This window comes from Eurytemora carolleeae, unplaced genomic scaffold, assembly GCF_000591075.1.
Source record: "Eurytemora carolleeae unplaced genomic scaffold, Eaff_2.0 scaffold2084, whole genome shotgun sequence".
Classification (NCBI taxonomy): domain Eukaryota; kingdom Metazoa; phylum Arthropoda; class Copepoda; order Calanoida; family Temoridae; genus Eurytemora; species Eurytemora carolleeae.
Window position 1 is genome coordinate 8,256 of NW_019397970.1, and position 23,508 is coordinate 31,763.

At 32.8% G+C, this 23,508-nt stretch overlaps 1 protein-coding gene across 2 annotated transcripts; it reads right to left on the minus strand.

The window, feature by feature from the left end:
- Nucleotides 1-3,557: 3,557 nt before the first annotated feature.
- On the minus strand, nt 3,558-17,129 carry LOC111716483 (uncharacterized). Of its 2 annotated transcripts, none has more exons than XM_023491957.1 (11): nt 17,052-17,129; nt 16,600-16,689; nt 14,015-14,109; nt 13,069-13,111; nt 12,748-12,815; nt 12,073-12,162; nt 11,595-11,653; nt 6,371-6,528; nt 5,079-5,204; nt 3,989-4,028; nt 3,558-3,639 (listed from the first exon to the last, which is right to left on the minus strand). In XM_023491957.1, the coding sequence occupies exons 1-11, from the start codon at nt 17,100-17,102 to the stop codon at nt 3,629-3,631; spliced, it is 831 nt and encodes a 276-aa protein (XP_023347725.1). In that variant the 5' UTR covers nt 17,103-17,129; the 3' UTR covers nt 3,558-3,628. The 2 variants fall into 2 exon arrangements, with proteins under 2 accessions (XP_023347725.1, XP_023347724.1); XM_023491956.1 differs by having other exon boundaries at nt 3,558-3,953.
- Nucleotides 17,130-23,508: the final 6,379 nt, after the last annotated feature.

The window sequence follows — 23,508 nt, forward strand, 5'->3', positions numbered from 1 at the left end:
TAATCATTTGTATTAAACCGAGTGCACAAGAGAGGTTTCATCAGTATTTTATCAAAATATCCTGGAAAATCTATGTTTAAAATATCTCTTTGTAAATAAATGGAACTTTTACACCTTTTCTACGGGATTTCTCAGCAATTCTGACAATTTTTAGGTCATTTTTATAGTCGGAAATATGATATTGGTTTCATTTATATTATGAAATTCTTATTCTAAATAAGTTTAACATGTATGCATAGAGAATAGAATATATAGAGAGGAATTAAAAGAATCTCTCGGTATGAATTTTTTCAGTCCCTTTCAGCCTGAAATGGAGTTCAAAGTGTACAAATCATGTAAATGTTCACAAATTATATGCAATTGAGTACATTCATACAATATGTTCCCTAGACTATTCATTTCAATTTCGAAATTTTTAAAGCTGTTAAATAAACTTTATAATGAATTAGGTGAATAAAAACATCATTTGATTTATAGTTATAACGGAAAATCATCGTTTGTACAGAGTGGAAGGCATAGAGTCTATGTGAAATGATCATTGGCCTATTATGAAACCAGCCTATTTCATAATTTGGTTTTCTTTTAAAAATAATTTTAGATTTTCTATAAAATGATATTCCAGGGCCCAACAGGTTATATAGCATAAATATGTGAAGTACACCTGCAGTACGGAAACAGTACAACAAAATGGCCGTTTTACACTTTTTTCTAGTAAATTCCTCTCTATATATTCTATTCTCTATGCATGTATGTATATCGAACTTATCAGTTATTTCTATCTTCCCTTTTCTAATCTTTTGTTTTTTCCTTCTTTCTCACTCTTGTTTCTTGTCTTTCTTTCTCTTTCTTTCTTTTTCTTTCTCCTTCATTCTACTTCTGTCTCTTTCTTTCTCTTTCTTTTTCTTATTTCTCCTTCTTTCCTTTCTTTCTCTTTTTTCTCCTTCTTTCTCTTTCTTTCTCATTCTTTCCCTTTATTTATCCTATCTTTCTCTTTCTTTCTCTTACTTTTTCCTTCTTTCTCCTTCTTCTCCTCCCCATTCTCTTTTCCTTCTCACTTCGTATTTTTTCAGCGTTTCTTTTTATTATTCTCCCATATTCTAGTCTGACAGAAGCAAGCTTCAAAGAAGATACACCTAGAACCAGCATATCTTTCATCACATAAAAAGTGTATTACAGTATGTGGAATAAATATGCAAACATTTTTTAGTTTCTTCCCAGACTATGCATTACACTTTTTTCTTGTCAAATATATCACTCCTGTATGCCGAGTTCATTAGTCCAATCAGGTTTCAGTCTAGTGTTTGTTGTCTATTCTGAACCAATAGAAATAGTTTGGCGGTAACATCTATTTTTCTATCTATCTCATAATCCAATCAGAATTATGAATCCTTCAATCGGCGCTATCAGTGAATGGAAATATTTACTGCTACTGAAACTATGGTGATTGGTAATATATAGAGGTTCCTGGTAAATTTTAATTTGACAGAAGTATGTAACGTTTACTTTCAGTTTAAACCAAGAAATAAATCGGTTTAAACAAAACATTGCAGTACGTTACAACAGTACATATGGTCTAGATGTTGGTAAAGTCCACAGACTAGATATATTACGACTGCTAATCAGGTTTCACGCGCTGCCCTAAGCAGGCCTATGGTCGTAACGACACTGGGCTAAGCAGGCCTATGGTCGTAACGACACTGGGCTAAGCAGGCCTATGGTCGTAACGACACTGGGCTAAGCAGGCCTATGGTCGTAACGACACGACACGCTATATTCTTACTAAAGGTTTTTGACTGCACCATCTAGGTAATGTTACATCGTCTATACGCAACATCCCCCCTACTAACTTCCGACCTACTAACTTTCCGACCTACTGCAATATCGGACCTACGCCAGCTGTTTATTTTTGTATTATTTGAGGGTTAGGTTAGGTTAAGACAATTTCTGGGCCGAGTGCTAGTAGGTCGGATGTGTAGTATAGCGGATTTGGCGTAGGTCAGAAGTGGAGTATAGCGGATTTGCGTAGGTCGAAAAATACACCACCCACCATCTAACAACCACTTGTTGCATATAATACCCATTCAGGGGTTAAGTTTTACAATTTTTAATGAAATACTCTAACTTTTAACGTAAAATGTTGTCTATTTTTCGAAGGTTTTGTATTTCGTATCCAAATGTTTGGTAAGTGGTCGTTGTAGAAAACATATCACATATTCTTGGTAGCGGTCAAACTCTGTTACTCGCGAATGCCGCAATGAATTATAAGAAGAGAGAGATTAGTATATATTTTAGGGGTTAGGTTAGGTTTAGACACTTTCTGGGCCGCGCGCTATGGCTATGAGGCCGTGCGCCGCTGCTAGAACTGGCTCTCTCTCTGTATTAAAATTCATTGCGGCATTCGCGAGTAACACTGATTGGTCACTGCCCATATTCTAGCCTTTGCTAGGTCTCTGTTCTCTCTTGTCTATGGTTAAGCCTCTTAAAGGAAGATATTTATCAAAAATAAAGAATACTTCTTCTGCTTTTTTACTACCTATCACGCTATTAAACACTTTAGGGAACTCCTGTAGATTAGTAAATTGAGTGTTCGCCACAAAATTCTGATTTTCTAATCCCTATATCAATGCAATCCAGTGTCGTAAACATTCGATATTTTAAACTATGAATTAATTGTTAAAACACAGTTTGAAATACGTTACCAACCTCTGGTTGCAAAGATACAGGGACTATACATTTAAGTTTGTGGCAAAGCTTGTTTTCTTCATGTCGTTTACAATAGTTTTATAAGTACAACTTTACAACTTTGAAGATTTTTTCGCCATTTTTAAAAACCAGTAGATATTGCAATTTTATAAATTCTAGATCATACTTTATTAAATTTACATAAATGTAGATACATCATTGATTATCATATATTATTAGTTTTTAAAAACAATTACATGTACAATCCAAATAGTCATAAGTTTTTAATTTGATTGATCAATTTTATGCAATTTTTACCAAACATACATTTTGATTTCTATAACATGTTGGGGATATCAATGAAAAACTTAGTCTTTTACGAATTTTTTTGATGCTTAAACAAATTATATTTTTATCGTAAATGCTGGAAAACAATCGTCATGTTATTAAGAATTTACAAACGGTTTATTTTGCATTTTTAGAACTGAATGTGTTGAAAACTCAGTGCTTATCAGGCTCCTTTTGTTTAAATCTAGGATTGAATGTGTTGAAAACTATAAGTGCTTATCAGGCTCTTTTTGTTTAAATTCAGGAATGAATGTGTTGAAAACTCAGTGCTTATTAGGCTCCTTTTGTTTAAACTTAGGAATGAATGTGTTGAAAACATGTGATCAGAGCTAACTCCGAATTGCACTTGTGAATCTTTTTTTTTTAGTTCTCTCATGCCAGAAAAGTGTTTTTAAAGTTTAGTCGTCTGATTCCAGATTATTGGATAGTCTAGTTTTCTGATACCAGATCAGCGGATTTTAGTTCAGACTGCTGTTACCGAATTAGCTGAGATTAAATTTTAACCTCTGTTACTAGATCTGATGAGATTTAGTCAAGACATCTGATACCCGATCTGATGAGATTTAGTTTAGACCTTTGATACCAGATCTGATGAGATTTAGTTTAGACCTCTGATACCAGATCTGATGAGATTTAGTTTTAACCTCTGATACCATATCTGATGAGATTTAGTTTAGACCTTGATACCAGATCTGATGAGATTTAGTTTTAACCTCTGATACCATATCTGATGAGATTTAGTTTAGACCTCTGATACCAGATCTGATGAGATTTAGTTTAGACCTCTGATACCGGATCTGATGAGATTTAGTTTAGACCTCTGATCCCAGATCTGGTGAGATTTAGTTTAGACCTCTGATAGCAGATCTGGTGAGATTTAGTTTAGACCTCTGATACCAGATCTGATGAGATTTAGTTTAGACCTCTGATACCAGATCTGGTGAGATTTAGTTTAGACCTCTGATACCATGTGCACTAAAAGTTCTGGTCTGTGACACCTAAAATAAGTAACAAAAATTAATAAATTGTAAGAAAATACAGTTAATACCACATAGCTTTCGATTTCTTCAATGATGCTTGTATAGGGTGTCCCAAAAAACTAGGTAATTTAGTGACGACGGGACACGGCATCAATACGTGAATACAATTTAGTGACGACGGGACACGGCATCAATACGTGAATACAATTTAGTGACGACGGGACAACGCATTAATACGTGAATACAATTTAGTGACGACGGGACACGGCATTAATACGTGAATACAATTTAGTGACGACGGGACACGGCATTAATACGTGAATACAATTTAGAGACGACGGGACACGACATTAATACGTGAATACAATTTAGTGACGACGGGACAACGCATTAATACGCGAATACAATTTAGTGACGACGGGACACGGCATTAATACGTGAATACAATTTAGTGACGACGGGACACGGCATTAATACGTGAATACAGTTTAGTGACGACGGGACACGGCATTAATACGTGAATACAATTTAGTGACGACGGGACACGGCATTAATACGTGAATACAGTTTAGTATAGTATCCCAGTTAAGACAATTGATATGAAAAGTTACAAGTCTCGGGAGTCGGGAATTCCATTCATTTTAGCGCTATCCAAATTGACAGAGATAATGAGAAATCTGTCCAGAATTTAATTTCCATAATAAAAACAAAAACGTTCCAATGTTTGATATTTTCTTTAATTTTAAAGATACAAAGAGTGAAAACCATATTTTAAAATGTTTATTGAGACACTCTCTATCATTGCTGCCTGATCTAAATCATTAGATTTAACAAACTTCTATCAAATTAGTTTAAAAGTATAGAAATCGTTTACTCTATTTTAGATACAATCTAAAAAATTAAAATTTGTCATATAATATTAAATCTGTCGTAAAGCATTAGCAACCAGCCAAATGTTTGAAAAATGATACCAATTAAGTTGATTTTGGGTCAGTGCTCCAACATATTTAGTTTGATAAAAATAATTTCTAACAGTATTTTCTCTTTAAAAGCTAAAAGACAGGTGACCTGAGAATATGAATATCCAGAGCTAGCTCCTCCGATGCCTCCAGCTCCTCCGACTGCTTCCCCTCCGACTCTAGGTGCACTAACCCCAGTGGGACCCCGGGAAACTACTGCCTTAGCATGATAGGCCTAATTTAACAAGCAAGATTAAAACAAACAACTTAAAAACACCACTTAAATATCAAAAGGGGAAATACTTCAGTGATACGGCAAGTTAGTTGTCTAGTTATTTGTATCTAAACAATCATTTATTCATAAAAACAATTTATTCAATACACTTTTCGCAACATTAACAACACTATAGCACTTATTTTCAATCCTTTTGTTACAGTTAATTGCTAGGCTATAGGCCTGAGAAACCGTTTGCTTTTAAACTTTTTAACTAATAATTATTCTTTCGATTTGTTAACATAATTCTCCCCAGCCCTACTCTACAGGGTGTCCCACAAAACATGACAGTAGTGAGACGAATTTAAGGTCGGCTTTGATCGTTGAAATATTCACGGAGATAACAAGAATTTCGTTCAGATTTGGTTTTATTTGATACTATTGAAATCTGAACGAAATGCTTAATATCTCCTGTAATATTTACACCACAAAAAAGTCAGACCATATTTTGGAAATACCAGGACTAGAAGAATATTAAAGTCATTGTTATGAGAATCATATATGTAAAAGTAGGTTGACGATTAATCACTGAATGTCTCCAATAAATTCAAAGTTCAAAGACGACTTTCAAATCTTCTTGCTACTATCATGTTTCGTGGGACACCCTGTTCTTCAAGTTCATTAGAATTATTTCTTAATTAACGGGTCTTAATCCATTAGTTTTTGACTTTTAACTTAACAATGATCAGTTCGTTAACAGAATATACCAACTAATAAATCATTAATTGATCTTGGATTAAAAAATAATACTTTACTTTTAAAGGGAAAAGAAGCGTAAGTTCAAGTTACCCTCCATGCAAAGATAGCAATGCCCGATTTTCATCAGTACTCTTGAAACCTTTATCTTGTCAATAAATGTAGAAATAAATACGTTTTATGGCTTGATAAATATTGTTTAATTATGAAATGCAAAAGCCACTTTTGTGGAGAAACCACAATTGTAAGATATCAGTTTTCATAATTTTAGAAATTTATATCTAACTTATATGTCATTAACATTGATTGAGGTTAACATTTTGATTAATTGGTTTCAATTTAACAGTTCTTGCCGTTTGATTCCGTTACCGCATTATTCCGTTAATTCTAAAAGTTTTCCTTCATTAACGAAATTTTGTCCAGCCCTATACCTGGGTCAGAGTTTGCCTAGGTTGGATTCCTTGATATCTTGGATCCACCCTCTGTCCTACACTAGGAGGAGTAGATCCCCTAGCTCCTGGTTTACTTGGAGATACTCGTCCTGGAGATATACTTGATCTTGCAGGACTATTTCGGGGCCCTCCATCACCTGAACTTTATACAGTTAACATGGAGATATACTTGATCTTACAGGACTATTTCGGGACCCTAAAATGATCAATTTAAAAGTAATGGAGACATTATTTTAAATGACACCGAACTCACTGAAGGTGAAATCAGTGCTAACGATATCATGACATTATATTAGTTTTTTAGTTCAAACCCAGAGTAAAATTTTTAGATTTACAACATGCATTGCAGCAATGTTTCTTTGTGCTGTGAAATGAAAATGCCTTATTACTTTGTTTGTATCAGACAGAAAAGCAAAAGTTGATAAATTCAAAGTTTAAAAATCTGCAGAAGTAATATCTTTCTAGAATTGTTTTAAAAAAGGGTCGTTGAAAGGAATTGCATCGCAATCTAATGTCGTAGACCTTAGTTATTTCAAGCTTCAAATTCTGTTACATCAAATAATTTAAGTTTGAAATATCAAATGTTGCAAACTTGCAACGATGTGTGTATTATAAAATTTGAGTTTATAAAATTTCAAATGACTCTCCTTCGTTCAAAGATGGCAATACCCAATTCACCGTGCTACCTTCAAACAATGATCTAATAATTAATGTGGAAGAAATTTCCTTTTTTCTAGGTTAAAAAGTATTAAATTCTGATAATTCCTATATGATTTTCTCGTAGTAAAAATGGATAAGTCATTTTGAAAGTGAAGCAGCAATTAAAATTACACTTACAGTCCCCTGTAACAGTTTTTTTGAAAGTATTAAAAAATTTATTTAGAAAATTTAAGAATAGGTTTATGTGGGAGTTTTATTGTTTTCATTAGACACACCCTAACTATCGATAATGACTGTACACTTTGAAGATTACACCTGTTCACGGTTTAAATTTATCATTTGAAAAATTTAAAAGATATACATTAATATAGGCAGGCATGTAGATAGATATTGACAGATACATAGATAATTATACATACAAATATACATATAAATATATATATATATATACATATATACTAATAGATATATAAATAGATAGAAAGATATATATTTATTATTAAAGTAAGTGATATATATAAGCATAGTTAAGCTAATCACAATACAGTTTATGACATATTTTCATACATAACTAGGCTAGGTTAATCATGTTACGTAGTTATTTACAGCACAGTTAAGACAAATCATGGTATGGGTTTTACATAGCTATTTACAACGTAGACAATTAATAATTTACAGAGCTATTTACAACGCAGATAATTAATAATGTACAGAGTGGTTCAGGTTTACAGATATCTGTTACATGATATTTTTTTAACAGGTCCCCTAGTTAAATTGTTTCTCTGTCCTCCAGTACAAGTGGTTCTATGTCCTCCAATACATATGGGGCTAAGTCCTCTGATAAAAGTTGCTCTATGTCCTCCAATACAAAAGGTGCTATGCCCTCCGATAAAAGTGATGGGGTGTCCTCTGATAAGATTGATAATATTGATGCTATGCCCTCCGAAGAGAGGATTGCTAGAAAACTGGAATCTGGTTGCGCAGAGTCCTAATGTTCTTATCCTCTAGTGTAAGGATGAACATAAAAGTGAAGAATATTCCAGCAGAAGAGAAGAAATGCCAAATATCATGGTTATCAAATATCCCAGCTTTACATCCACTGTTTAAACTCCTGAAATAATAGATAGTGTGATGGTTAAACTGTGAGTTCAGTATTTTAATTCATTTGACGTTTCTACCTTGTAATAATGCTACTTAAGAAACGCCAGTAGCTTTTTCTGAAACTTGTGTTGTGAGAGTAAATATATTGAAGAAATCATAATTATTTTTTTTCTTATTCCCGCCTCCCCCCTTCCATCACAATCACATGAATGATGTTATGCCCCTGGATTCTTTGTTTTGATCTCCGCCCACTGCAGTACACCTATTTGACGCATCAGATATGGCAGTTCCGATTCAATGTTTATTTCTTGGGTATAGACTTAAGTTATAATGCAAGGAGGAAAGTTAATTGCAGTCGCGTGTACTCTGCGTACATATTGAAACCAGTTCTCTCTTGGCAGAATTTGTAATCAAGAATAGATGCATCAGTGTTCTTTTAGTATCCGTGGAGGTTAAAAGCATTAAATTTTGATAATCTTGATAATTCACATAAAAGTTTCCTATGACCAGAATAATTCATTGATTTTTTATGTAAAAGATGGATCCCATGTCAAGTTTCGACATCCGTCTTGTGTTTACATACCGCCCAGAGACAGAACACTGCAGTACAAAAGATTTGTACACCTCTGAAATAACTTTCCTTGCATTATAACCTTACTAACTAAAAAATTGCATTCAATGAGTTTTTGGTCATTACTAAAATCTCATCCATTGTGGATTTCCCTTTACAGATATATTCTTGAATTATCCAGGAATTTTTTTTTAAACTTCTCCGCGACTGATTTACTGTGCAATTCATTTTCTTCATAAACCCAGAGAATATATTTTACATAATAAAGATAAAGGGATTGTATACAAACTAGAGTTTATTCAGTGTTTAGATAAAGGGATTGTATACAAACTAGAGTTTATTCAGTGTTTAGATAAAGGGACTGTATACAAACAAGAGGTATTCAGTGTTTAGATAAAGGAATTGTATACAAACTAGAGTTTATTCAGTTTTCAGATAAAGGGATTGTATACAAACTAGAGTTTATTCAGTTTTCAGATAAAGGGACTGTATACAAACTAGAGTTTATTCAGTGTTTAGATAAAGGGATTGTATACAAACTAGAGTTTATTCAGTGTTTAGATAAAGGGACTGTATACAAACTAGAGTTTATTCAGTATTCAGATAAAGGGGTTGTATACAAACTAGAGTTTATTCAGTGTTCAGATAAAGGGATTGTATACAAACTAGAGTTTATTCAGTGTTTAGATTAAGGGGTTGTATACAAACTAGAGTTTATTCAGTTTTCAGATAAAGGGATTGTACCATATTGAGTTTCTTAATGGAATTGCTCTGAATTTTTAATCCCTTCATCGTTCCAATACGATGTCGTAGACTTTTGATTTTCCAAAAAATTATGTTAGATTAAATAGTCTAAATTTAAAATGTCAAAGACTTTCACCATCTGGTTCCCAAGGTAAAGGAATAATAAAATTTGAGTTTGTGGCAAAAGCTCAATTTCTTTTCTCTCAATACATATATGAAAAATCTGAAAGGAATTGATTATTCGCCACATAATCTCTGGTTTATTAATGTTGTGGGTTTTAAGTTTGTGGGTAGGGAGGGCAAGCGGGGCCACCTTGAGCCCCGCGAACTGATCTCCAAGCTGTTGTATTCGCAGATGAGTATTTAAAATGATTTGGTGCTACCCTTCAACGTTAGAATAGATATTATAGAAGTAATAAAAAAAAAAAAAAATATCAAATCTTTAAATAGTTAGGCAATATTTAAAAAACATTCCATAACTATTATAATATTAAGAATTTAAAAAAAATTATATATTGCTTCTGTAATATCTATTCTACAGGATAGGGGTTGCGCCAAGTCATTTTAAATACTCATCTACGACTTCAGTGGCTTGGAGACCATTTCTCGGGGCTCATGGCGTCCCTGCACTCCTCCCTCGTGAATAATGGGGAGGGAGGCTAGGTGTGAATATTCTGCTTGTAAGATAACGCCTCTTCTTTTCTCTCTGCCTTGAGGCTAAAATTAGGCCTATACCAACCACCCACAACTCAAGCAGATGCATAGCTGTCTAACAGGACTGTCTTGTAGTATAAATGCATTATTCAACCCAGTTGTTTTAGAATCATGCACACTCAAAACAACTTTAATTGATTGTTTATAAAAATGTTTATACCGTTCTTTTAAAGTTTTATATTAATGACTACAAGAACTGAACACTTGCCACTAATTCTTTATTTCAAATCATTATATCTTTACAATCTGATGTGGTAGATCTTCAAAATTTCAAACTGAATACTGCGGGCTAAAAAAGTCTAAAATTATAAAATCAGGTTCTTCATCAGGTTGCAAAGATATAAGGATGAGAAAATTAGGGTTTGTTGCGAGAGTTCGAAAGTTGATTGCTCATAAATCAGAATAAATGCTGGGAATTCAAAATTTAATTAAAAATAAATATTTTAAAAGGAATTAGAAAAATAAATTGGAAGTAATTAACAAAGACGACAAAAAAAAGAAAAATTAAAAATGGAGAAAAATGTATATATTTACTTATAAAACAAGAGCCGGTCTTTTATATTTAAATTTTAATTAAGAAACGGTCGATTTTATGTTTGCATGAATGTTTGATTCACAACACAGTGCTCTTTAAACACTAGTTTTAGCCAAGGGTGTAATGCAAGGAAAGTTAATTGCGGTTGTGTATACTCTGCGTACATACTGAAACCAGTTCTCTTTGGGCGGCATTTGTAAACAAGAATAGATGCATCAGTGTTCGTTTAGTATCCGACGAGGTTTAAAGCATTAATTTATGATAATTTTGATAATTCACATAATAGTTTCCTATGACCAGAATATTTCATTGATTTTTTAATGTGAAAGATGGACCCCATGTCAGGCTGTAACATCCGTGTTGTGTTTACATTACCGCCCAGAGACAGTACACTGCAGTAAAAAAGATGCGTAAACACTTCTGAAATAAGTTTCCTTGCATTACATCCTTGGTTTTAGCAAACTATTTTTGAGGTCTCTGTAAGAGTGGCTTGAGGATTTAATTACCCGGGGGAATTGAGGGAATTTGAAAGAATTAAATTGTGAGGTAATAAAGAATAACTATATCGCCCTCATTGTTCACCCCTGTTTACCGATTTCATTAGCGCCCATGGTCCAATCAAGGTTCAGTCATGTGTTTATTGTCTATTCTGAACCAATAGAAATAGTATGGATGTAACATCTATCTTTCTATCTATCTCACTATCCAATTAGAGTTATGAATCCTTCAATCGGTGCTATCAGTATAATTGTAAATATAGTGTGTTGCTCAGCAGACACGGGGTTAAAGCATACTGGTGTGCAAATCGGACATGAATTTCTTCACAAAGCTAGAAATTATATCAGCAGTCCCTCTAAAAAATCTTAATTAATTTTTACCTATTCTGTATGTTCCACTTGGTTGGATGGAAACCCCTGTCACACTTTCTTCAGACTGCCTAAATATTGTTTAATAATTTTTCAAGTTAGAGTTTTCGAAAAGTTTGCAAAAGATGTTTTAAGCTTAAAGGGAGTGTTCGCAACTTTAAAAAAATAGAGTTCGCAAAAATATTTTAATTATAATTATATTTGATGTATTGAGGATGCTTTAAACTACACAAAAAGGGTCAATTTTAAGCAACATTACTGCTACGGTTTCGTGTATCTTGTCTAGTTTTGATTTTACACACAAGTATGAGAAAACCAAACTTATCTTCAAGATTAAACTATTTCACTTGAAACTAACTAATTAAAAAAAATCAATCTAGGTACATTTAGTGAAAATTTGAATCCAAGATAAGGGCTATTTTAACCAGAAATCTAGCTGAATTCCCGTGAATTGTTAGCTATTCTTCTTTCTTCTTCTAGTTTTAATTACCTATTATTTGCCGGAAGGGAAAATCTAACATTTTTATTATATTCTGCTGAGGGTGGGGGCTGGTCAGCTACTGAAGGTCGTCTTACAGACCTAGATAGTTAGATAGATAGATTAAGGAGTTAGCAAAAATGTAGGTTATTGATTTATATTTATTTAAATTGATGAACAGCTTCATAAAAAATTGTATTCCACTTTATCTCTATATTAGATGGGGACAGGTTATTCAAAGTTACTAGCGCCCGTTTACCCGCACTTGAACGATTTTACCGGGAAACTAAATTTTCGCTATTAAAGTTGATCCACTGAACTTAAAATCTCAAAACCAAGCTAATAGCATTTCCGTGGGTCTCCATAGCTCCCCAATCAAATTTTGAGGCAAATTGGTCCAGGGGTTCCTGAGTTATGATCGGAAAAACGGAGATTACAACTTTATATGTAAAGATAATCTTCTATATGATAAAACAAGACATTCAAATATATGTTGGATATAGCCGGCCAAACGGCTGGACCGAATGGGCTGACATTTTTGTTTACATTTATGGCTAACCAGGGGTGTTGTAGGCTTACAAAATTCGAATTTTTATTTTTTTTTCAAAATTTTACACGGAGCAATGCCGGGTCCTTCATTTTGTAGATAATAAAGCTCTTCACTTAACAATATACATGATTACTCACTTTATTGAGTTGAGTTTGGAGCCGGAAATTAACGAGTCAAGGGTTTTCCGAACATCATCTTTTAAAACCTAAAAAATTAATAAACAATCCTAAAATCCTTTGTGAAGCTGATAAGTGAACTCTTTAAAGTTTAAAAAAGAGATTTCTTACCAAAATAGACAAGTTTAAATAAAGATAATTAGAATTGGACGGACATGCCACCATTTTGGAGGTCCCAGAATTAGGGAATTAAACATGAATTTAGACCCCCCCCCCCCACGCCTCTTTAGGGTTAATTTAGTTTCCATTTCTTTCAATAAATAAAATAAGAAGTTTTATTACCTTTCTATTTGGATTGGAATATTTTTTGGCATCCTCAATGTCTCTGAAAAATTATAATAATTATGTTTTTTTAAGAATTAACTGTTTATGCTAGGGGGGAGGGCGGGGGGTATGCAGGGTTATATTCAAAAAACTAAAGTAATGTATGGTCGTAGAACACCACACGAAAGAATGCAAATTTGGAAGACGACTTTATATATTTTCTTATAGAGGACTGAAATTTGGGTGCCCAAAACGAGGAAAATGGGGATAGTAATATTCTGGTTTTCAAATCATATTTAATTACGTCATGGGTTACCCACAAGGGATGATACTTCAGAAACGACTGTGGAGAATTTATTCAATCTTTTTAAAAAAAATTCAGTCTGCAAATTAGCTTGCTTTGTTAATTGACATTGATTTAATTGATCTATTAGTTAAATAATTGATTAAATGATTGATTGGTTAATTAATCTATTAATTGATAAATTGATCGATTAATTAATAAATTGATCGATTAATTAATTGATTAAAACATTCATTTATTGATCAATTGATTGATTCATGAATTGATTAATTTATTAATTGATTAGTTGATTGATTGATAAATTGATTAATTGATTAATTGATTAATTGATTAATTGATTAATTGATTAATTGATTAAATGATTAATTGATTAAATGATTAATTGATTAATTGATTAATTGATTAATTGAAAAATTGATTGATTAATTGATTAATTAATTGAATGGTTGATTAATTGATTAGTTAATTAATTGATTGATTAATTGATTGATTGATAAATTGATTGATTAAATGATCAATTGATTAATTGATTGATTGAGTAATTGAATAATTTATTGATTGATTAATTAATTTTTTCAATTGGTTGATTACTTATTCATTAATCGACTTTTAATTGATTGCTTAAGTAACTGATTTATTGAATAATTGATTTGATTAAACCTGGGATCAACTTCTGTTCTCCAAATGTTAGGATCTGAATCATTGTTTATAACAAGCTTTCTCTCCAGGTCGATCCCGATCTTACCAGTTGTAACCTGAATATATTTCAGGATTAAAGAGACCTTTCACTATATTTCATGATTAAAGGGACCATTCACGATATTTCATGAGAAAAGGTACTTTTACCTATATTTCATGATTAAAGGGACCATTCACGATATTTCATGATAAAAGGGACCTTTTACGATATTTCATGATTAAAGGGAATTTTTACTATATTACAAGATTTAATCATGATATTTCATGATTAAGGGGACTTTTCACGATATTTTGTAATTAAAGGGACCTTTCATGATATTTTAAGATTAAAGGGAACTTTTACGATATTTCAAAAGTAAAGGGACTTTTACCAATATTTCATGATTTAATGGACCTTTACCGAAATTTCAAGATTAACGGGATAAAGGGACCTTTCACGAAATTTCATGATTAAAGGGACCTTTCACGATATCTCAAGAATAAAGGGACCACTCACGATATTCTTGATTAAAGGGACTTTATACGATATTTCAAGATTAAAGGGACCATTCACAATATTTCATGATTAATGGGACCTTTATTGATATTTCATGATTAAAGGGACAATTTTCACGGTTTTTCACGAAAAAAGGACTATCCACGCTATTTATGAAAAAAGGACTATCCAAGCTATTTCATGATTAAACGGATTATTCTAATGCTTTACAGGGATTAATGTGTGAACAGGGAATGAACTATTTTTTTGCTTTAGCTGATATTTTATAGATTCTAATTTGACAAACTCAACACAGGATTTAGTCTTTTTAAGGTTACAGTTGTAGTGTATATATATATATATTATATATGTGTATACTACTACTACTATTATATGCTTGTTTGTTTATATGCTGTATATGTAAGCTATAACCGGCCAAACGGCTGGACCGAATTTGAGGGAACCCATGGGTGCTTGGGAGTAACATAAGCTCAACAATATATTACTTTTCTTTCAAAATTCGATATTTTCAAATTCCACGGGCAACGCCAGGCACTTAATTTAGTTCCTCATATTTAGGCCTTCCAAAAAGCGAAGTAAAAAGTAGGTATTCAGGCAGTAAAAGCTGAGGACAATTCCAGTTAGTGTAGAAGCCAATAGTTTTAGGCCTGAAACGCGGAGTTTCAGAAAAAAGTAATGAGCATGTCACGCCAAAGAACCGAATTTTCTTATTTGATTTTATATGAAAATATATCAATATACAATATACAATATACAATATACAATATACAATATACAATATACAATATACAATATAGCTAGAAGGTTTAATTTTGAATCTAGGTTTTTCGATAGATTTAGAACAAAGAGAACTGTTGTGGTTAAAGGGTGAGGCCGCAGTGTTTCAAGACCAAGGCGCAAGCAGGGGCGTATACAGGAGTTTGTCAGGGAACTCCAGTTTATTTGAAGTATCAGACCGACCTCTAGGCAGTTAGAGAAAGTTTAGCAGCATACATACTAACTATATATAAAGGTAAAAGGGGACAGTTCTTAGTTTCGGCCCTTCTAGTGACAGTTTTGACATATCAGGGGGGAGAACCTACTTCCCTCACTATCCCAATTACCCCAACTACCCTCACATTCCCAACTACCCCAACTACCCTCACAATCCCAACTACCCCAACTACCCCAACAACCCCAACTACCCCAACTACCCAAACTACCCCAACTACCCCAACTACCCTCACAATCCCAACTACCCCAACTACCCCAACAACCCCAACTACCCCAACTACCCTCACAATCCCAACTACCTTAACTATCCCAACTACCCAAACTACCCAAACTACCCCAACTTTCCCAACTACCTCAACTATCCCAACAACCCCAACTACCCCAACTACCCTCATTACCCTTAACTATCCCAACTACCCAAACTACCCAAACTACCCCAACTTTCCCAACTACCTCAACTATCCCAACAACCCCAACTACCCCAACTACCCTCATTACCCTAACTAACCCAACTACCCCAGCTACCCCAACTATCCTAGCAACCGTCTTTTGAAAAGGTACCTGCAGTTAAAAGTCGAAAAACAGAGATTATATACTTACTGAAGGCGCTACTTATGAGGACTAAATCCCCTTTTGGAAATCATAGTTTTCATTTCTCCAGAGGTGTAATAGCGCCCATAGCCCCCCCACACATCTTTCTTCCTGTATACGTCCCTGGGTGCAAACAGAAAGAGTGATTCAAAATACAAAGTTCATCTAATTAAGTCGAACGACTCAAAGAAGACGATTTTTACCCGTTTTAGTATAACACAACTTATTTAAAGATGACACGACATGACGTCATCGCACAGCTGTTGAGGTTTCATGATTTGAAATATGTTAAGAAATTGAGGTTTCATGTTTAAAAAAATGTTTAAATTTAGGATTTCCATGTTTTGAAAAATGCTTCGAGTTTGGGTTTACATAGTTTAAAAAATGTTAAAAGTTTGGGTTTCCATATTTTGAAAAATGTTTAGAGTTTGGGTTTCTTTGTTTTGAATAAAAAACCTTTTTATACCTTTCCTCGGCGAACATGAACTCTTTTCCCGTTCAACATTTCAGTTTCTTCATCAGACACTATCTCAGGAGCCATTTCAAATACAAGATCCTTGTAAAGTATTTATTTACAGTGAGAACCAGAAAACTCTGGATTAGGGAAACGACTTTTAGGCTCAATGTATGACTTTAAATAGACCAATGAACATGAGACATAGCAATTTGGCAGTCTCATTTTACTTAATAAGTCATTATTAAGTTACAAGTCAAACTATATTGCTTTGTAACAACATCAAATACACTTTATTATTGTCTTAATGTCGTCTTCCTATTCCACAGTTTTCTGCTTAATAGATAAATAAAACTATCTTCTCAACGTAATAATTGCTGAGCTGCTATATGCAACTTTTAACTTTTTTTCTCGCACATTTAAAGTTAAACAAATAATTTAAAGTTTTGTTAAATCCACTAAACCTGATGAGTCTTTTTCTCCTTGTTCATATGTCCATAGTCTGGTAAAGGCATTTTTAGATAACTCTATGTATTCTAAAAATAAGAAATCCTATCACAGGTTGGGAAAAAATAAACTATCGACCTCCGTCATGTTAGATCTTGCCATCACTTTAAATATCAATCTGGTAGAATTGGCGGTCATTCTTTTAATTTTTAATTTAATGGCTGGATTCGCTGGATAAAGTAGAAATTAGATGACATAATCTAATTAATAAATCTCTGCAGATCGCTCATGTATTTATATTTCTACCTATATATGTTAGCTAAAAATGGACAACAGCTAGACCAAATTGGTTAAAAATTTTTGAGGGAACACATTGGTAACCCGGGGGTAACATAGGGTAAGCAAATTGAATTTATTTTCTTTCAAAAATCAATTTTTTTCCAAATTTTAATTTTTTAAAGATTCCACGGGCAACACCGGGTACTTTAGCTAGTATTATATAATCACTACACTCAAAGTGATGCTGAGGTTGCAAGCGCTCACGCAGAAGTGGAAGAGAATTTTGCCAATTACTTTTTAAAAACTAGAGCTTAAAACGGCAAAGGCGCGCATTACCACCCAGTCTTGAAAATCAGGCGCAGATCCAGGGGGGGGGTCAAGGGGTCAAGAGTATCTTTTGACCCCCCTTTTCTAGAGACTAACCTAAAAGTTTACTGTAACTTGTTTTCCAGCAGATACTTTAATATAAGGATTCATAAGGAAGTGAAATCTGCAAGAGGCCCCAAAAAGCCAGCATGAACGATGACAGATTTAATGATCTGCAGCCCTAATGAACATTCTTAGAAACCGTAAAACCCACAAAGTGTTAAAAGCTTGACAAAACTTGTAACTTAGTTAGTCACATGAAAAAAACACCCTTAACCTTTAATAGTTAATATCTCAATCTTTAACAATATGTAAAATTGTAATAAGAAATTATGTAATGCCAATGGAAATGGAAATATATTTTTTATAGAGTAATATATCTGTGTGAAAAAATTGTAAGTACAGCTCTAAGGTAGAAATATTTTTATATACTCTAAGAGTAATTTTCTGTTTTGAGCACTTAAAATACTCACTTTTAATGCTTATTTCTTTTAAATTCAGCCTTTGTTTGACACCCCCCTTTTTAAAAAGCTGGATCCGCCCGTGTTGAAAATTGATGCAACTTTTCATAGAAGTCTGGATCTCTGTGAACTGAAGAATGAATGAAAGATGAATGAAAATCATGACAAACTAAATTAACAGTTAAAGGGATAAAGTAGAATTAATACTAGAACATGAACAATGCAGAATTATAAATTATTTTGTACTGCAGAACAAGACAGGACATGGCAATTAGTGCAATACAAAAACTGAATTAGTATGGATATTTCAAGAATGAATAATAATAATATTATTTGAAGTTCACATTCTGAAACTAAAAACAAAACTGGGCCTAATATAGAAATAGAGGCGGGCAAGTGAACGCGCATACTGCAGTGTGCGTAGGCCTCAAACTCCGGTAAAAAACAGTCTTAAGACGTAACCTCGCCTTAAAGCAAATTTTAAAAGAAAAATTAAAATTTAAAGAAAATCTAAAAATTATAAAGTTTCAGAAAATAATTTTTCTTCTCGCCCCCCTCCTCTCCTTTTTAAAGATGACACGACATGACGTCATCGCACAGCTGTAGTTTCTACGGGTTTAAAGTGCGTTATTTGTTTTTGTTTCGGGGGAGGGGGGGAAGGGGGGGGGTGATGAGGAGAAATTTGGTCTTAGGGGAGGGAATCATTAAAGAATAAAAAACAGAACTGTAAGAAAGAATTTAAAAAATTGATTAGAATAAGCCCGGTGTGCGTGGATGATGGACCTCGAGAGTGTTGAGTGCGCGCAGCGTACACTCCCACGCACTTTTCCTCTTCTCTTCTAATTAACTTATACATATATTTTCTTCGTGTTATGTTCACGCACTCTCTTTTGTAAAACATTTTTAAACTTTATAGTTTTAACAAATAAAACCTGTAAGGGGCATAATTTCAAACTTTCATTTGAAAAGTGGCATTTCCGATTTATTTACTACGATACCTTTAAAATCTTATAAGGGTGTCCCACGAAACATGACAATAGCTAGACGATTTTGAAGGTCGTCTTAGAACTTTGAAATAATTTGCGGCATTTTTTCGTAAACTTTTTTAGGAGGAAAATTCTAGAACTAATAATCACAAAATACCCCTTGTCTTGGCATTTCCAAATTGTGGTCTGCCTTTTTTGTGCTTTCAATATTTCCGGAGATATGATGAATTTCCTTCAGATTTGGACAATTTAGGTTTTATTCAATAAAAATTAAATCTGAACGAAATTCTTAATATCTCCGGTAATATTGAATGCACAAAAAATGCAGACCACATTTTGGAAACGGCAGGACTAGAAGAATTTAGTGGTTATTGTTTCAGGAATCATACATGTAAAAGAAGGTTGAAGACTGAATGTCACCAATAACTTCAAAGTTTAAAGACGACTTTCAATTCGTCTTGCTAGTGTCATGTTTCGTGGGACACCCTGTATGTATATTATATCAAGCATACAAGATATATGCTTATATTTGATTTTATCTGAAAGAACAGCAGAGCGGGCCACTTGAAATTAGATCTACAGTCTCTTTAAGACACGATTGTAAACAGGCGCGTAGTGGAGATTTAGTCTAGGGAGGTGCACTTTTATTTGTGCACCCCTCTAACTATTTATTTGATATAAAAAATGGTCTTCCTAGTTCAGATTTTTCTGTTTATCACTGTATTTTGGAATTCTTTTTTAAATGTTTGTATTACGTTCACATATTCAAATATGTGAACTATCCCTAGAAAACCAAGGTTATAATGCAAGGAAAGTTAATTGTGGTCGCGTATACTCTGCGAATACATATTGAAACCAGTTCTCTCTGGGCGGAATTTGTAAACAAGAATATGCATCAGTCTAGTATCCGAGGGGGATAAAAAAACTTTTAATTTCGATATTTTTGAAAATTCACATAAAACTTTCCTAAGACCATAATATTTCATAGATTATTTTTGCGGAAATGGATACCATGTCAGACATTCGTCTTGTGTATATTTTTTCGCCCAAAGAAAGTACACTGCAGTACAGAAAATGCGTACACCTCTGAAAAAACTTTCCTTGCATTAGTACCTTGTAGAAAACAAACATCAATTCTAATAGATTAACCATGAATACGAAGTATATACAGGGTTCACCCATAAATAGGAGATAAAAAGTTGCTGATGGCGGCACAATAACATCATTACAGGATTCTACTGCCAACTTTATATTTTCAGGTCAAATAATAATATAATCATTATTTCCGGAATATAATCGGAAACAAATTGCCATATTTGCCACAGGTTTACAAGAGCACAACTGGAAAGGGAAGAGGGGCCCCGGAATATGGAATCTTAAAAATTCCACTAATTTTCAAAAAACTGATTTCTAGCCTCAAATTTTCTGTTCCCTATATATTTGATATTTTCTTAATATTACAGTTAAATTCAAGTCAAAAATTTTGTGTGTAAATTTTAGATCAAGCATTGATCTCCTACTTATGCAGACCTACGGATTTATCTCATTCCTTTCCGATATCCCGTAGAGACCATACCCTGCAGGGATTAAAACTCTTATTTTAGGGATCAAGCATTTAATTTAACATTTAAAAGTGCCCACATTGGAAATCGAGATCAATCGTTTAGATAATAAACGATATTATTCCACATAATGATTTTTTATGATATATTGAGACAAGGTAATTATCTGTATTAAATATCTTTTACGATAAAATATTGTGAAATGAAATTGAATTTGACCTTAAGAAACTAAATCTGCAAAAATATTTAAACAAAGAGTAATCAATATTTATCTTGAGAATTATGAGAGGTTTAAATGCGAAAAACCTAGCTGTATATCGTGTGAATAATAAAAAAAAAAACATCTTAAATAACTGAAACTTTATTAGCTTATTTCTGTTTATGTAACTACCATCATTAACAACCCTGTATTTTAATTTATTATTACATAAAAATCCCTCTGTTCTCACCCTGCCACAGATCACCTGACAATCTCCTTCCTTTCAATCAACTCCTTACCTATCCAAAAACATATCTTGATGTCTGTACCAATTATATTCAGTAACGTTAATTAACTTCGGGCCAACCACTAAAAACAACCAATCCTGGTTAGGCGGGTCCAAACTGCATAGTAAATTGTGATTGCTTATTTGTAATATCTCATGCTTTGTAGTTGAATAAAAATATTAAATGAATGAATGATATATTAATATTTTCCTTAGAATATTTTTACGTTTATTGGACACAAACAAACATACAGTGCAGGATGCAGACATAATAATATTTTCTCAAACGTTAAACCTTTTTTTAATTTCTCTTGATTAAAACGTTTTTCTTAATACTATAGGTTATAGGTATTTATCTTAAATCGTTAAGCCCTAACCTTAAATTTCAAAGTTTAAAAGAAAATTATAAAATGTATCAATTTAATCTATTTTTTATATGTAAAGACCCCCCCCCCAACAAAACTATTTTGGAGAAACCCAGCATATTGTAAAAACTTGAACATTTTTGTTTTAATAGAATTGAAAGTAAAACATTTAGCTTCAATTTTTACTCACCCTGTAGAAGTGTTTAATCTAAATTTTGAAAGGTTTTATCACAGTGACTGCACATGTTCAAAAATTGAGGATTATCAATCATATACATTTAGGCAGAAAAGGTAAAAATATATTTTAATGTTTTAGACTCATTATCAAAACTATCTATGGAAGAAATAAGTTTAACTCATTATGATTATTTATAAGTTTCTAGTTTAGGTCCTTAAAGGGACTGTTAACGGAATGCAAAGGGATCTCCCGGCTCCAAATAAGGAGGATTTTATCTGAAGAAGAATAGAATTCTGTTTATTTCATTTTATTTGTCCCTGGTAAAAACTGTACGACACTGTTATAAGAAATCACAATTGAAAGCTATCAATTCTTCAGCTGGAAAACATCTGAATTTTTAGCTCACAAGATGTTTACTTGAATAACACGTCATCAATCCCATGAAAAGTTTCTAAATAGTCTCAAGACTTCTTTATTCATAGTCAGGCTTCAGTAAAAGGTTTTATAATGTAAACGCAAAAACTAAGGTTTTATAATATAAACGCGAAAACTAAGGTTTTATAATGTAAACGCGAAAACTAAGGTTTTATAATTTAAACACTAAACTAAAGTTTTATAATGTAAACACAAAAACTAAGGTTTTACAATGAAAACACGAAAACTAAAGTTTTACAATGTAAACGCGAAAACTAAGGTTTTACAATGTAAACACTAAAACTAAAGTTTTATAATGTAAACGCGAAAACTAAGGTTATAATGTAAACACAAAAACTAAGGTTTTATAAGGAAAACACGAAAACTAAAGTTTTACAATGTAAACGCGAAAACTAAGGTTTTATAATGTAAACGCGAAAACTAAGGTTTTATAATTTAAGCACAAAAACTAAAGTTTTACAATGTAAACGCGAAAACTAAGGTTTCATAATGTAAACGCGAAAACTAAAGTTTTATTATGTAAGCACAAAAACTAAAGTTTTATAATGTAAACGCGAAAACTAAGGTTTTATGATTTAAACACTAAAACTAAAGTTTTATAATGAAAACGCGAAAACTAAGGTTTTATAATGTAAACGCGAAACTAAAGTTTTATAATGTAAACGCAAAAACTAAAGTTTTATAATGTTACCGCGAAAACTAAGGTTTTATAATGCAAACGAGAAACTAAAGTTTTATAATGTAAACGCGAAAACTAAAGTTTTATAATGTAAACGCGAAAACTAAGGTTTTATAATGTAAACACAAAAACTATAGTTTTATAATCTAAACGCGAAAACTAAGGTTTTATAATGTAAAGGGAAAACTAAGGTTTTATAATGTAACCGCGAAAACTAAAGTTTTATAATGTAAGCGAAAAAACTATGGAATAAGTGTTGTCTTTTTATTTCTTTTGATCAAGAAATGTCTCAAAGGATGCAATCATTACAAATGATATATTTCTAACATTTTCAGCCGGAAATTTTATTGTGAATCATGGGATCCAGCATTGATATCGTGGATTTTACTGATTAATCTAATCTTTTTTCGATATCTTGTGGTGGGCATACCCTGCAGGGATCAAGCTTGTATCCTCAATTTAAAAGTACCCATTGGAAAGCAACATCTAGGGTTCAAGAATAACGATACTCAACATAAAAGCTCAGATCTTAGGACTCCGGAACCGGTTTAAAAAACAGCACATGTTAGAAAATAAATTTTCTACTGACGCAAGTAACACACCTGTATATCTGCTCCGGTCTGAGTGGTCCTCCTAGTTCTGTCCAGGCGAGGGTCGCCTGGCTACGTCTAGGATAGG